The sequence below is a fragment of the Aphelocoma coerulescens genome, chromosome 3 (assembly GCF_041296385.1).
Source record: "Aphelocoma coerulescens isolate FSJ_1873_10779 chromosome 3, UR_Acoe_1.0, whole genome shotgun sequence".
In the NCBI taxonomy this organism is placed as follows: Eukaryota; Metazoa; Chordata; class Aves; order Passeriformes; family Corvidae; genus Aphelocoma; species Aphelocoma coerulescens.
The window spans coordinates 79,651,938-79,668,749 of NC_091016.1; the positions used below are offsets into that span (position 1 = coordinate 79,651,938).

General features: G+C 41.0%; 1 protein-coding gene across 3 annotated transcripts in view; it reads right to left on the reverse strand.

Annotated features, from left to right (window-relative positions):
• AFG1L (AFG1 like ATPase) overlaps positions 1 to 10,255 on the reverse strand; it is a 62,648-nt gene extending 52,393 nt beyond the window's left edge. For 2 of the 3 annotated variants that reach the window (XM_069011022.1, XM_069011021.1), the window contains exons 1-2: positions 10,076 to 10,255; positions 2,947 to 3,170 (exon numbers count right to left, since the gene is read on the reverse strand). In XM_069011022.1, the coding sequence (XP_068867123.1) occupies positions 2,947 to 3,170; positions 10,076 to 10,163 (312 nt within the window). In that variant the 5' untranslated portion in view covers positions 10,164 to 10,255. Of the gene's footprint in view, positions 1 to 2,946; positions 3,171 to 10,075 lie in introns of those variants that run through there. The other variant, XM_069011023.1, reaches the window with a different exon arrangement.
• Positions 10,256 to 16,812: the final 6,557 nt, after the last annotated feature.

Consider the following 16,812-nt stretch of genomic DNA (forward strand, 5'->3'; position numbering starts at 1 on the left):
GATCAAAATGCTCTAGCCTACTGATCCTCAGGTTTGACAGGAAAGACAGTGCCTTCATCATAACATTTTTTTCTAAAAAATGAAAATTAATAAAAGTCTGGCATTTATGTCAAAAAAAAAAAAAAAACAAAACAAAAAAACCCCAACCAAGAGCAAATCTGATAATTGGCTCCCTTTCGAATGACTTCTTTTACAGTCCAGGTACAGTAAGACAATTCTGAGATAGGCAAGTTAAAAGATTGTAAGACCAACACCAAAGACTAAAAAGAAACCCAGACATGAAAAAAATACAACACCTAACCCCACAGCTTTTCACACCCAGGATCCTCACAAGATACAAGACACTGGTCAGCAGCTTAAGATTCAAATTAAAGAAGTAGTTTAGCAAGCTGAATCCAGCTTGGTCTCCTTACATTTAAGCAAAAAATGTTTGCATTCAGGCATGCTGCCACACTGCTCTACATACCAAAGACAAGAAACAAGCATTTTTGAAAAAAGGAACTTTCTAGTTTTCATTTGGTACTTGCCCAGACTGAGTCAGGAGATTGGGTTTAGACTCAAGAGTTAGCCCACAAATCCATCAAGACAACATGAATCCTTAGGCATACACCCACACACAACACAAACAAGTGTTTTAAAATAAACATACAGTTTTCAGGCTCCAGCTATCATTTTTACACTGCTTGTATGTTTTTAATAATTTTAACTAAAGTAATCCCTAAAGCAAAAAGGTAAATAATGTGATGACCTGACCCAACTGCGAGGAAAGGCAGAAATACACCCCAAACCAATTCCCACATCAGAGTTAGAATCACTGAATGATTTGGATTGGCAGGGATTTCACGGGAACACATGGCCAAACACCCTGTTTAAAGCTGATTTGAAAGGGACCCATGAGGATGATAGCATCAACTGCTTCCAGAACAGAACTTCCAAAGAGACATTCATTGCCCTTTAGGAACAGTCTTCCCTTAGGTTGCTTCCTGTATTTGTGAGTTTTCTTCTGGAATGCCTGACTTTTACTTCATGGCATTATTTCCCATCCAGGTTTCTTCTTAATAAAAACCTCTTTCCTAGGTGCTTAGTCGGCTTCCTTCCATCAGGAGGCAGGAAGATATTTATGGCATTTCCAGTCAAGCATATGAATAGAAAATACATGATCTGCAGCTACATAACCGAGTTTAAGGCACTCAGGGGATGTTGCAGGCAGACTGATAGGCAGGTGTCTCTCCCAATGCTCTGCACCCTGCTACTCCTGCCTATTTGAAACAGCCCCATTTACAGGTATAATACTTGTCCTGTTCTCTGCTTTTTCACACCTTGAAGCTAGTACCCATCACAAGAACCTCAGAATGGTTAACTTGTCATTTGTTGCCTGAAGGCCAGAGGACAGCGTGCTATTTAAAGGCACTTGAGCCCTCTAGGCTTCAGCTCCCCTCATCTCATGCTACATCATTTAGTCTTGCCCTGCAAACAAAACACAGTATTTGTGCCAGCTAAGAGAACAATTTGGTATGGTTAGGTAACAAGTTCAACAGAGTTGCATATTTAGATTTATGCCCATGAGATGAGGAGTGTTGTGTAAGGAATGCTGAGAAAGGCTGTCATGGAGATTTGTTAGCAAGGACTGCAAATGACGGTAAACATTGACCATAAATGTTAGTTAATTCTGATGGAAAAGAAAAAACCCAAAAGTGGTGCAAGAGAAAGAGAGAATGCAAAAGAAAAACACTCAGAGTCTAGCTGGGGAAAACACTGACAGTTTCCCCCCTCCTAGGGACAGGGAGGTCTCTCCAGTGCAGGCAGGGAAAGTGCAGATGAGAAAACAGTGTATGTTTTGCCGTGCTCTTTCCCAGCACTATACTTTTATCATCAGACTTCATCAAACATCCTGCTCTTGTTGTTTCCCCTGACCATATCTTACAACTGTGCTGACTGAAATACATTAATCGGGTACAAATGAAGCACATTCACTGGGCATTCAGCTTTTGTGCATATCTATGATTGCCCAGTATTTAGCAAGGAATTAAATGTCTTATCTGCTTTGCTGAGTGCTGCATTTGGTTTTCTGGGATATAAACTCAAATCTACAAAACAAGAGGCAAGGAAAGCTGAGGAGGGAGTTCCCACCCCAGTTCTAGTTGCTTCCCATGAGAATGTGCCATACCAGTGCTATCAATATTTGCAGGCACAAGGCCACCAGAGCAGCAATCTGAGAACAAGAGCATGAAAACAAGAAACACGGAAAATACTGTCAAAGAAAGTCTGGAAAGCATTGTGTCAAGAGCTTCAGGGAAAAGTTACAGAGATGCAACAGCAGGCTAACAGCATTATGAATACTGAGGCACTATGTTAAGGCAATGTGCAACAGGGATATGTCTAAACTTTTGTAAACCCTTTGAAAAGAAACTGTGATGCTCCCAAAAACACAACAAGGGTGCAGATTATCCCTACAGCTTCTTTCCTTACCTCACCTGGAAACTAGCAAGGTGGAGAAGAATTGTTTTTAAAAGTCATGTCTGATAAATATTATGGTATGGAATTATTTGTGGAATATCTGTTAGAGCACAAAACATCAGTGTTCAGTTTATGCAATTCAGACACACGAGTATAATACCAGCGCTTGAGAATTAAAGCCTGGTTTAGGCCCCTCTCTCCTACAGCCAAATGACATTTTTGGAAAGGCAGGCAGTGGATATAACTAAAACCATATCAGATTTTCTTACAGAATTATTTCAACAATATTTAATTTGGTTACTTCTGGAGTGCCACTGGACTTTAAAAATCAAAAAAGAAAGAAGAAAGATTGAAACATGAAGAATAATCTATCTGGAAAGATCTATTTGCAAAAATAAGATTTGAGCTCTTGACAGAAATGTATGCATTTTAAGCACATTCATATGAGCAAACATAAATGCAAAATATTTTTATTATTATAAACCTCACCTTTGAAAGGATATTTTTTGAATCAATGCTGTAGCCTTTAAGGCTCTCATGCAATTTCTGCAGGTGCTGCACAACTCTTCTTTGTTGCTCATCATTCTTCAGCTCTTCCTGCTTAATCAGAAAGTCATAATGTTCTAAAGGTCCATTGCAAACCAATAAGGCTCTGGCATGAGCATCTGTAGGAGTACCAGGGCCTGTCTTCTCATCTGCCTGAGCTGTGTAGGCTGGAAAAACAGAAGTACCCAATTAACAGAGAAGTTTTGAAAAGCATCTCCTTATAAACAACACACATTCCTAACAGTTTACACAAAGACATACACAATGACTTACCTATATAACCACTGGTTACCCCTTCATTTCTCATTAACTCAATTTCTAACTTTACTCTAATAGTATGTTTTAACATTCCTTTTTTTTTTATTAACAAGCACACATTCTAAGATGTCCAGCTAGAGAGTTGGTAATATTTGGATGAGCTGTTGCAAGGAAAGCTTGGACCTTGTTTTTCCCAAATTGGGGTAAAACCACTTAAAAATTCCAAAGTGCATTTCTCTAAATAGATAATCCTTTAGGTAAAACTTCAGGAAGTATTTAAAAGTCAACAAACAAGACACCAAATCAGGAGTTCTGTAAGGAAGCTGAAAGACTCAAACACCACACTAAGCAAGGCAATAGTTGTGAAGCCCTAAAATGCCACAGCCTGATCTACTGGCATTATCTTCTGCCTAGAAAAGACAGGGACAAGCCCAGGTAGTAATATTGTCAGAAACAAGATGTTAAAAAGAAAAAAGTCAGAATTTCTAGACATAAAACAAGACATAACTAGGAAAAGAAAGAATGCATAAGTTTACAAAGAAGGCTTGCCAAATCATTAAGCTCAGAAACAACGGCAGACACTGAAAAGCTGTTAAATGTCTTCTCTGCTTCCACTGCAATTTAACAGGTTAAGTATAATAAAGAAAAACATGATTTTTAGCAATGATAAAAGAAATAAATTTGAGTGTAGGAAAAACACGTGTCAACGACTACATAGTTAGGTATTTTTAACCTAAGCTCTAAGGAAATCCATTCCTAAATACTTTAGGTAAGTTTCCCGAGCAACACAATGGCCTCTAACAGTTTTCTTTGAGGTCTCACTGAAGGCAGGTAAGATTCAAAAACACTAGGAAAATGAAAAAAAAGATTGTCTTTATGAAAGAGGGAAAGGTAAGTCCAGAAGTTTATAGGTCAATCAACACAACTTCAGAACACCCAAAAATACTGCAACAACTACAAGATTTTTTTTTCTTTTAATAAAGTACTTAACATGGTAACAACATGAATAAAAGGCAACATTAGCTCCCCAGAAACAATAGCAGACCAACAAATTGTCCTCTCTGATCAGGCATCATGCTTAATGGGTGAAGGAAAAGCACGTTAATTGCAGTACTGCTTTTGTCACATAGCATTGCCATCTATAAAGTAGGAAAGTTGCAAGTGAAAGTACTTTTGAGCAGGTACAAAACAGCTGGAAAAAGGATATGTAATGAATAATTACTACAGTTAAACTAGGTGTATATCTGCAGCGGAGTTTCAGAGAGGGCTCAGGATCTCATCCTGGTGCAACCCTGAATCTCCATCTATGCCATATACGGCAAGATAAAGTACACAGCCTGGGAATGCAAATAACAGAAAATCAGGAGAGGGCTGCAGACACTCTGGAAGGCAAGTAAATGCTGACAAACTAGACAAATAATCTAATGCAAATAGGATGTAATTCACCAGGGACAAAGCATGTTGTTTAGAGGAAATAACTATCTCAGGAGATGGGGAATGACCTGCTAAAGAGTACCTCTGCAAAAAAGGATCCAAGGCTACACTGGATCACAAACTGATAGTGAGACAATATCATAACACTATTAGACGAAAAATAAACTAAAATAAAATAAACACAAGTACTCCAATATAAATACACATGGGGAAAAAAACCCCAAACCTGTTCTATTCAATACTGGTATAGTCTGCCCTGGAAGACACTTTTCAATTTTCACATCGTACGTTATAAGAGCATGAACCAAATAGGAGAGTAAGTGGAGATTTAAAGGATTATTTTTTAAAATATGGGTCACAAGCCATAAAGATGCCATAAAAGGCACAAAAAAAAATTTAAGTAGAAAGATAGAAAAGAGAAGGATAAAACTGAACTATTAGATCAAATTATATTTATTGCAAGTAACAGTTTCTACATAAAAAGACAGTCACTGTTTATATCTGCAGCCAATAATTGAACCAAATTCTCGTTCCTGAAGGAACTGAGTTACTGCTTTGAATTAAGAGTAATTAGCTCATCCTTATCTAAAGAGATCACATAAAGAAAGTTGAGTTCAAAGTCTGTTATTGCAAAACTTTGAGTAAAACCTGTAGAGAAGAAAAACATATAGCTGTCTCCAGATATGTACAACAGGATACTGAGAAAAAAAAAGGAAATTGTATTTATACAGATATCTTAATAACTATAATTAAGGTAGTGAAATAGATTAATAGTCTAGAAGTTGTAAAACTTCCAATGATGTGGAGTGAATTTTAAAAATAAGTTTGATGGAAATCTGTCAGAAACAGGTCAGCAAAACCTGACCTGCCTCTGAAGGGAAGGGGAAAAGGCATAGATCACACAATTATGGAATGGCTTGGGTTGGAAGGGAGCTGAAGTATCACCTAGATCCAGCACTCCTGCCATGGGCAGGGACACCTTCCACTAGACCAGGCTGCTCAGATGATCTGTCAAAATTTTTTCATCTTGCTTTCCACCATTCCACTGCCAAAAAAAAGCCAACCTCATTCCTGTGATCCATACCTCTGAACTATCTGTGCTTTTGCAATACGTAGAAGTTGATGGCTCCAAGAGCTCCAGTGTGCCCCCTCGTACCTGTAAGTCCACGAGCTCTTACTTCTTATGACAGAATTGAAGGAAAAAAAAAAAAATAAAGTTGATTTAGGAATAAGAAAGGGTTTGTGGCTCATGACCTTCCTGGCCATGGACAAAGCACACCAGTAGGACTCCCCAGAAGTATGGGGTTTGTCTGAGATTACGTGTACTCACAGCTAACCATCCTGGGAGTGGAAGAAATACTCTGTCATTAACAGATGACAGAGATGGAGGCTATGCCCAAATAGCCACAGAGGGTGTCCTGGCACAAATCACTCACTGTTCTCCTAAAATAATATTGAACGCTGGGATTTAAATATGATGGGGGCATGCTATAGTACACTGCCAGGAGACACCCAGTAACTGGTTAAGTGATAACCTCACACCTGTAGCTGCAAAACAAAGGCAGACACTACTGAAGAGCATGTGGGGGTTTTAGAGATAAGTCAACAGAAGCAGCTATACAAGTGATAAACTATTCTAAGACACAGAAAAAAGCATACACCTTCCATTCTAACCTGCATTTTGTGGAACAGATTGAAAAATCAATTACTCAACTACACGAATCACCTATGATTCAGTGCACTAACTGTAGTCCTACAGTCCTCTTCTCCACATTGAAAATATGGGTTTTTATTTATCTCTTACTGTTTTATTATCTAATCTTTGTATTACAGAAACTGCAACTCAATTTTTATTAGTTCCCTTCTGAAATCTTTAAATGTCACACACAGAAAAAGTATATACCTATCTTCTATACATATGAAGTGTTCTAGATACAACTATAGAAAAGCACAGCATCAGTTCACTGTTCACTTAGTTTTACATAGAACAGGGTAAAACTAGACATGTGGTTATCCATAACCTATCTTTCCCACCTTCAGGGTTCAGGACAGTGTTGAATGTTACCACATTTAACCTGACATTCCCTGCTTCTTCAGATTTGACACCAAGGTGCAACTTTTTCTTAAATTCCTGTTCCCAAAACATACATATGTAAGCATAATCTCACTTTATTTCAAACCATATAATTAGCTCTTTGCATTTGCCTTTCTGCTTGCCCATACAAGGATCACAGACACACCTGAGTGAAGACCTACTGTGATACACCCAAAAAAAAGAAAGAAATCGGAGGGGAAAATCTCACCAAGGCAAATAAAACTTATTAAAAAAAATGCCAATCTGGAATTATAAAAAATTTCTTTCATGCAGGGGAGTTAAGACATATTCAGTAAACTGACATTAATTTACCAGAGCAAAGATAATGAATGCCTACATAAAAATACAAAAAGTGTTCTGAACTCCAGGCACCTTCTGCTCTAGAAAAGAGCAGCAAATTGGAACACTGATCAGTGTGTTGTTGAGTTTTTCTACTCCCACTTAGAACTGATGTCTGAGATGACACAGAAAAAGGCATGTGAGTTTCAATGACACAGCTTATGAAACTAACAGTCACTTCTGAGGCAGGCACTGGAGTTATTTACGCAAGAAGACAAACTGAAATGGAAGTTGGGTTGTGGCATACCAAAACTGATCCTGACAGCAGCCAAGAGGTTGAGAGCACAGGAGGGTAATCAAAGTAAGAGATAGAGAATTAACACTTTCCCCTTCCACTTTCCCTAATGGTTAATTACTTAACCATGGTCTTAAAAATAAAGAATATTTCCAACCTAGAGTTGTGCGAGAACTGCATCTAAACCAAACTCATGTAGGTTGCAACTGCACCAATATTAAGTACCCCAAAATCACCTAAGTGCCACCTTTGCTGGCAGTCATAATCAAGAAGCTGAAATAGCTTCTACTAAAGCAGTGTTAATACAAAGTACAAGGACCACATCTGTGTCATTACTGCTCTGCCAGCACAATCTGCTTTGAGAGCTTTTCACAAACCCTGGAATTTGTGTGGAGAGAAGAAAAAAAAAAAGTAATAGAAACCAACTTTTAAAAGCTGTCATGTTTTCAATAATCCAAGCTGAAGTTCAGAATATTAGTTTGGGTCACAATGAAGCCAAACTGCTTCAAACCTTGAAACTCTTAGTGTAAAGCTGCTAAAACTGCCTATGAAACACAACTGCCATGACAGAAAAAAAGGACTTGGAAGTCAGAGGGCACTTTTCATCAACAGGCAGATGGTGGTTTCAGAGACCTTCCTAAACGCAAGATTAAGCAGATGACACCACAGTGAGGAGGAAGGGCAATGGTACAGTCTTATAGCTCCAAAGGTTATTTTCCTGTGTGAAAATAGGAGCAAAGGTAGCAAAAGATCAGAAATTATTCTTTTTTCCATGCTACTACCTGTAAACAATAATAAAGTCCTCATCTCATCTTTTATTAAATATATATGCAAGTTTTTCAGAATCTGTCTCAAACAGGTAAATTACCCCATGATGTACAAGGACGTGGATAAATTAAACACATGTATTAAAGTTAAACACATGAATAAACCTGCAGAAGAACAAAGACTTGTCATGTAAGCTTTCTGGGAAAGAGATCATGTGCTAGGTATAAAGCTAAAAATACATTTATAGTCCTATAATAAACAAATGCTCCTTTCAAAATATTGAACAATGATCAATGACAAGAATGTAAGAGAAGGTAAACTGAAAAAATTATTTACTTTCCAGAGCTTAAAAGCAAGCTTAAAAAAAAATCAAAATCCAACCAATCATATTGGGAGGGGGTATATACACACTAAGTTATCTGCACAAATTGAAAATTTTAGGCCAATATCATGTAAAATTCATAAAAGTCCCACCCTTGCTGAAATTAGTAGTTCAAACCAGAAGCAGCAGTTTGCAGCTAAGACATAAGGACAAGGACTCGCACTTTTGTCTCATATGACCTTAGATGAATCACTGAAGGCCATTCATTCGGGCAGCATATGAAACAGTATCTTCTAGAGAAATGTGAGTTGGAACTGGAATTCTGCTTTTTGTATACATGCCTGATACGTTTCTGAAAGAAGATTACTTGCATTTTTTTCATGCACATCCCATTTCACAACCTGACCTATAGACTTAAGTAGGGAAAGACAAGAGAAGTGTATCAGTGAAATTAGAACTTTACACAGATACTACTAGTCAAGTATTTTAATCAAGAGAAAGGTAAAAAACTGTGGAAGGCAAATCACAAAAACAAAGAAAAGACTATAAACTAGTCATGAAAACAAGATTATAAATCAATTCCATGATGGATAAATCAATTCCATGATGGCAGCCCATCCCTGCAGCCTGATGTCCTCAAACAACATACGCAAGGACTACCTTCCCCTTAACATGGAAGCTGACAAACTGTGCCTAAAGCCACTGGATTTGCTCTGACAACTTCTTCTAAATTCTAGTATGGTGGTTATAAAAAACAAACTACACAGAGTCCAAGTGTTAGACCAATAACTAATAAAACACATGCAACCACAGTACTAACTGCAGTGCTTGTCTATTTTTCTTAGGATGCATAAATATTGTACAATCACAACATGATGTGTGGATGTGAACATTTATCAATCCTGGGAGCCACCAGTCACCACCCGAATTCTCACACTTTTGACAGACTAACAGAGGACGAAGAGCTCTCACTAAAGAGAAAAGACCTCTGCTCCTAACCTAAGCCTCGAGTTAACAAAACCCCGTAAATTTGTGTACTGAGCCGAGTTTCAAAGCAAGGCTGCGAAGACAGAGCACAGCTGCCGTTCGTTATACACCGGAGGATCCTCGAGGGAGAACAATCCCTTAGACACCCTAAAGCCCGGCCAAAGCGCTGGCAGCCACCGGCGCACTCGCCGAGCACCCGGTGCAGCCGCAAGACTTTAACCAGGCACCGCACCGAAGCCTGTGTCCCGGGGGGAAGCGGCATCACCAACTCGGGAAGGCAGGGGCCCCCTTCGCGGGTCCCCCAGGGGACCGGGGGCGACTCCCGGTGCCACCCCGGCAGGCGGATCTCCTCCAGGGCTGGGTCGCGGACAAGCCCAGGCCGGGGAATCAGAGGACACCGACAGGTCACGGCAGAGCGGCGGGGCCTGTGCGTGTCCCAGCGGTTGCCGCCTGCCCCGCCCGGCACCGGCACCCACCTCCCCTCCGCCGGGGACAGACCCGCGGCACGACGGGGAGGGGAAGCACGCACCGGCTCCGGCGACCGCTCCTCGGTGCCCTCCCTGCGCGGTGCCCCGGCAGCCTGTAGCCCGCCCGGGGCCAGTGAGCCCCGGAGAGCCGCGGCGGCGGCACTGACCTCTGTGCAGCGGGAGCAGGCGGGCGCGGCGCCCCAGAGCCCGCAGCAGGCAGCACGCAGTAGCCAAGGGCGACTCAAGGACCGCCATCTTCCCGGCCCGGGGGCGGTGGCGGCGTGGGCGCGGGGCGCGCTGGGAAATGGAGTCCCGCGGAGCTGGGGGAGCCCTGGCGCGGTCGGTGCTGAGCGAGCCGCTCCCGCCTGGGTCACGGAATCACAGTGAATCAGGGAGAGGAAGGGGCGGCGGAGGTTAAATGATTTGCTAAGAAGCTGTTGGTTAAAAACAATGCATACAGCTTGCTCAACACTTATTGTGCCTACCAAAGCAGAATGAGAAGATTTAAGACTATTGATAAAGAGAAGGAATCTTGATCAAAAATCCTGTTTTCGAACCTAAAACTAAGTTAAACCAGCCTTGAAGTTTGGAGTTGGGCCAGGGACATAAAGAGCATGCGCAGGGAAGCAAGGTGAAAAGTCAGAATGAGACTGTCTACTTCATCTGAGGACTTACTTCGTCCCGGAGACCCCTGCCCACGACCACCAGACGCAACGCAGATGTAAGTGACATTTGGGCTCATTATAATATGAGGCGAGCCTAGGCGGGGCTAGGCAATGAATATGTATAGCCGTATTGGGAAACAATGACTATGGAGCTTGTAACCCGATATATACCAAGCTGAATGCAGCTGTCAGCACGCATGACTTTGGAGGAATTATCCCCCATGCGTCCCAGCGCTGGAATAAACATACCTACTTTACTACCTATTTCAGTAGTGGAGTCTTTTCCGCATATCAACAGAATCCATTCGATTGGAAAAAACCTCGGAGATCATCAAGTCCAACCTATGACCTAACATCACCATGTCGACTAGACCATGGCACTAAGTGCCACGTCCAGTCTTTCTCAAAAACCTCCAGGGACGGTGACTCCACTACCTCCCTCGGCATCACATTCCAATATCTAATCCCTATTTCTGTGGAGAAATCCCTCCTGATGTCCAACTTAAACCTCCCCTAGCACAGCTTGGGACTGTGTCTTCTCATCCTGTCACTGGTTGCCTGGGAGAAGAGGCCGACCCTCAGCTGGCTAAAACCTCCTTTCGGGAAGTTATAGAAAGGAGCCTGAGCCTCCTTTTCTCCAGGCTAAACAACCCCAGATCCCTCAGCTGCGGCTCACAGGACTTCTGCTCCTGACCCTTCACCAGCTTCATTGCCCTTCTCTGGACTCGCTCCAGCCCCTCAATGTCCTTCTTGTAGCGAGGGGCCCAGAACTGGACACAGGATTTGATATGCAGCATCGCCAGGGCCGCAGGTGACAGACTGTACAAGTACACCGGTACAGGGACAATCACTGCCCCTGGTCCTGCTGGCCGCACTACTGCTGATACAGGCCAGCATGCCATTGTCCATCTTGGCCACCTGGACACACACACTGGCTCATGTTCAGCTGCTGTCGACCAGCACCCCCAGGTCCTTTGCTGGTCCTTGGCTCCTTCCCCCTCTCTTTGTCCCCCAAACTGCGCTGCGGGGGAGCCCCTGAGGAGCCCACCTCTAAGGGCCGCACTCCCTACACAGCTGCTCCAGCCACTCGGTAAAAATCCACTTTCCAGACCCACCTGGAGCCTCACACAACACCTTACTGCCCTACCCGTGCACTCCAGTTCCCAAACAACTTCCTTGTCCACGTCAACATGAGGAAGAGCTTCTTTACACTGCGGGTGGCAGAGCACTGGAACAGGCTGCTCAGCAAGGTTGTGGATTCTCCCTCCCTGGAGGCATTCAAAACCTACCTGGACACGTTCCTGTGTCACCTGCTCTAAGTGACCTAGACTAGGTGGACTAAGTGATCTCCAGAGGTCCCTTCCAACCCTAACTATTCAGTGATTCTGTCATTTGTATTGTGCTGCACCTTGCACTATTGAGTGCCACAGCTGTCCTCAGGGAGTTTTGGCAACTGAATTTGCCTTTGTTGATAATTTCTATCTTGTGCTATTTGCTTTTATCTCTAAAAACATGGACCATAAAATACTAAGGACAGATATTTGTAAAATATTAAGGACAAATATCCCTGGCCAGAGTTACAACCTATCTGTACATCAGCAGTATCAGTTTTATGTCTATCAGTATCACTTTTATGTTGAAATGCAACAACAAGATATATTAACATAAAGGCAGATTTCTCTGGAGATAATGCAAACCCTAGAGGCTGATTTAGTCTCGGTGTCTGCTTAGCACACAGCAAACCCTGTCTTTGGTATCAGTTCACATGCCCACGTGCAATTCCTGAGAACTCCTCGGGAGAATGCTGACCACCTTCCTCCTTTGGTACCTGACTGCCTTATCCAAGCACCTCCAATGCAACTACAAAGTTCTTTTGACAGAAAAGCACAATACAAAAAATCTTCACTCCAAGGGAAGGGCACTGGCACTCGGGAATCCCTAACCATAACACTCACCTCTTCATTGGCCGGCCTGTCATTCCTATCAGAAATGCACCCAAAGGTCAGGATGAGGCTTCAGGAGATGTTGCTTGAAGAGTGTATTGTGCAAGAAATAGGTAACAAAGTGCCTGTTCCTGGTAAAGTACAAAGGAAGTGCTTAAACTGACTTTTGGTTTTGCAATGTCAGGATTCCTATCTCTTATTCTAGCATTAAATTTCTGTGCAACATGGGAAAGTGAGCAAGTAGGTTTCACAGACTATCAATGAACTTTTTTTTTACAAAAGTATTGGAAAATGTTGCTTTAGGGAACTATAGAACAGCTTGCAAACAAAAGTTGATTATATCCTGAATAGTATTGCTAATTCTAAAAATAATGTTTATGATCTCGAAAATATTAGCAGTGATTGAAGTTACACTCTAACACGTTCAGCTGTTTAAAATACGTAGTTTCTCCAGACACATCTTCAGCACTATATACCTAATTAAGTAGTGAATTAAAGTGCCTATTTATCACATCCTAAAAGAGCTGTTTTCAGTGCATTTTCTTTCATCTTTCCTCTATTGGGCATTTATTGGTTTTGACTCATTCCAGCATATTATAGCTATCAACACCTGTGCCCATTTAGGAATGAATTCCAGTACAAATCATAGTGAATTGAATAGACATCTCAAAGATGCATCACAATTGTTGCAATATATTTAGAAACTCAAACAAGGAAACAAACAAATTCTGTAAAAGTGATTTAAATAACAAATAAGTTATCTTTATAAACAGCTTATCTCCTTGAGAACAAAGAATAAACAAGGCAACAAGAGCTGGGTTTTCTTCCATTATTAACTCAGATCACAATATGAACGGGTGAAATGTCAAGAATAATTGAAGAAAATGACAGTATAATCTTCAGCAAAAACATCTGATTTATTTAAACTGTCACTGTTTTTTTTCTTAACCTTGCTATGCAAGGCAGCATAGAAAAACTTCTCATTTGGATCTATTCGGACATCTCCTATCTAAATGAATAAGCCCTCTGCAATGCTATGAACCTTCTCTACACTGGCCAACTAAAATGTCACCATGCACTGGATTGCACATCCCAGGAACTCACTGTCCTTCGGCTGTAAGCACTTGGCAAAACCAAGGTTTGGTGTTAACCAAAACAAACAGGACCTACAAGTACGTTTCTGTAGATTACCATGGTTTATGTCCTGTAACAGGTACAGATCCATTCTGTGGTACATTTGTACCCTTCATTTCCTGTACCTGTGCCTTTGCTCACCTTCAAAAATGTGGCATTGAAACTGTATAGGAATTAATTTGGCACTTGTTCAACCCTGCTGCATTATTACTCTGCCAGCTAGCCAAAAGTGGTCCGTAACAGGAATAAAACAGGAATAAAAATGAGGGGTAAAATCAAAGCACTCCAGATGTCTCCTCTGGCTTCTAGTGGTATGACTGCACTGCTTTTAGAAATTTGGATGTGCTGAACCCTATGGGGATGAATGTGTCCAAGAGTCTTTGGGTCTCTGCCAGAACCACTCTGAGTTTCTGCACGAGGAGGGCTGGATTTCCCTGACTGCAAGGCTCCAGGATATTCCCACCATGGGAAATATCTTTGGTTCTCAAACACAAAGGTACTTTTGATATAGAACTGACCATTCAGCCTACTCTACAAAAATGGATTTTGCAGGTAGTTTTCATCAACGCAGTTTCCATCAAAACTCATTTTCCTGGGATTATGTCAAAGCACTTGGGGGTAGTCTTGATATTAACCTCATCTATTTTGAGACAGTGAAATATGCTGTTAAAAATCTACATTGCTTATAAAGCCTCAGGTTAATAAAGCCACATAAATGTTCCCAAAATTATGGACTTACAGCCATTTTCACTATCTGTTTACAGTTTGCATCTCAGTCAGCTCAAATAGCTCAATGTGTTAGAAATTCACTGCAGTATTTCAGCTACCCAGGCACTACTCAGTATCTCTTAGAATAGGGGTTCACAGTATATGTATATATATATAAATGTAGATATTACAAATTATGTTTAGAAGCTTAATATTATCTTGCAGGCAGGAGCACAATGCAGACATTTAAACATCATATATCAAAGCGCTGGCAGCTACTGCAGGGATCAGGAAGTCATTTTTCCACACAAGGCATTTCACAATTAGTTCAGTGCCTTGTGGGTTTTGCCTTATCCTGAGTCAGCATTCCCCACAAGTTGACAAAATATGCCTGTGCTTTTGAAAATGTGCTAACCTGAGCACTTGTCAGAAAGGCTGGAGAGTCCTGACTGGATAATGGAGAGATTCTGTTTCTTTTCCTGTTAAATGTGACTCTTTCTTTTGAAAAACAAAGAAAATAACCAAAAACTACTGGAGAAATATTACTATACAGAATTCCAGAAGTAATCATCCATTAATACTGCTTCTGTGGGTCCTTGCTGTGAGACTCGGGTATCCATTTTGCCACTTGAAGTTATGCCAGAAAATCTTTGTGTCATAGTTGAATAAACAAGGTATAGTAACAAATCAGTGAGTATCTGATTGTTAAAGAATTTAGGTTCACTAGGATTTTTGGTGATGTCACAGAATATGCTGACTTGGAAGGGACTCAGAAGGATCATCGAGTTCAACTCTAAATGCTTGATCTAATCTTTGAACCTATAAACACAGCTGACCTCTCTCCCTCCAGATTTGAAATTTGGCCCAAAGTGCATGTCAGAAACAGAATTAAACATTTCTTTTCTGAGTTTATGCTCACCTTCATGCTGAGAAAAGAACCTTTCTAGCAAGAAGAAACAACTACAGACAGCGTAACTCAAGTCTCATGATCACAAAAAAAAATCTGGAACACGATTCAAAGCAAACAAATGTATTTTCTGAGGGCTGGAAGGAAACAAAGAGGCCCACAGGACCCTGCTTTTCCCCTACCTTCATTCCTTCTCCGTGCCTCATTAGCCAGTGTGGCATTTATGCTTTCACGTGATGTACGGGGGGCGCTAGTCATGAAGCTGGACGTCTTCCCCTTTGTCTCCCAGGTCAGACGAGTTATATTCTACTTCAGTGGAAAAAACAGAGAGGGGACACCTTATCAAATCACTTTTATATATCTTTATATACCTTTATATACCAATGCTGTTGACAAGTGGGCACTAAAACAGTCATTCTCTGTAGCCTCCACAAGGCTCTCCACCACCAGTCATCCGTGATAGGAAAAGCCGACAAAACAGTGGTGCTGAGATGGTGTGCTGTGAGAAAAGCATTCAACTTAAGCCTCACTCTTAGTATCTACCCAGCTTGAGAACATGTTCTTTATTCATCACAGACTCAGCAACTTCCCAAATGCACAGCAGTGGACATATTTTTGTTGCTTTGAACAGATAATGAAACCAGGCTTGGCCAGGAGACAGACAACGTATTATAGTTAAGACAACACCAGTGCTCAGTTTCTTTTTCACAGTTGCAGTGAGATGTGGCAGCACAGGTTGTGTAACAAACAAAAGCTTTTCCAGATGCATATGTGGTCTCAGTAGAATTAATGAGTTTTTTCTTGCCTTGCTGCACGACCAGTTTAATAACTAGTATAACTCAGGTAAAGCTCCCCTTCACTCCTGCTTTGTAAAACTCTTGTCAGCTTAATTTCTGTTTATAATTATAAAGCAAATTATAAAGTTGGCAGCTATTAGTGGAAAGAAAGGAAGGTGCACTAGTAAGTGGGAGAAATAACACTGAAGGAGTGATGACAAAGAAATTCACAGGAAAGTTACCAAGCAAACCACCCATCATATACTGGTTACATGGATGAACTATTTTTGTACCTTGGGATCATCTCTACTTTCTGATTACCTTTTTATTAACATAGACAACAGCTAACTAAATTTGCCAGAGTTAACTTTGTGTCTCTCAGATATGATTTGTGGGCAGCCTGCCATTTTACCCATTGCCCACACAGATTTTTGGAAAAAATATCAATAGTTTTCACACAGTCTCATTCTACCTGGATAGTGAAGGAACTTCACTAGAACTCTTTCATAAGAAAAGAAGGAAGGAAAATGATACATGCATTTAATCACTGGAGGGGTACTTTTAACAGGTATTAAAAATTCTGGAAGTCCTCCAAGATGTAAGAGTAATTTATAAATAATAATGGATTAATATAATTTCTATTCACTGAGGTTTTAGGTGCATCAAGAGGGCAAATACTGCACTACTTTGGGAAATGTTTCTTTTATTGTTAACACACAACCTACTTAATCAGATAATGAGAAATAAAGACCTTATGTCTTGGAAGGGGAC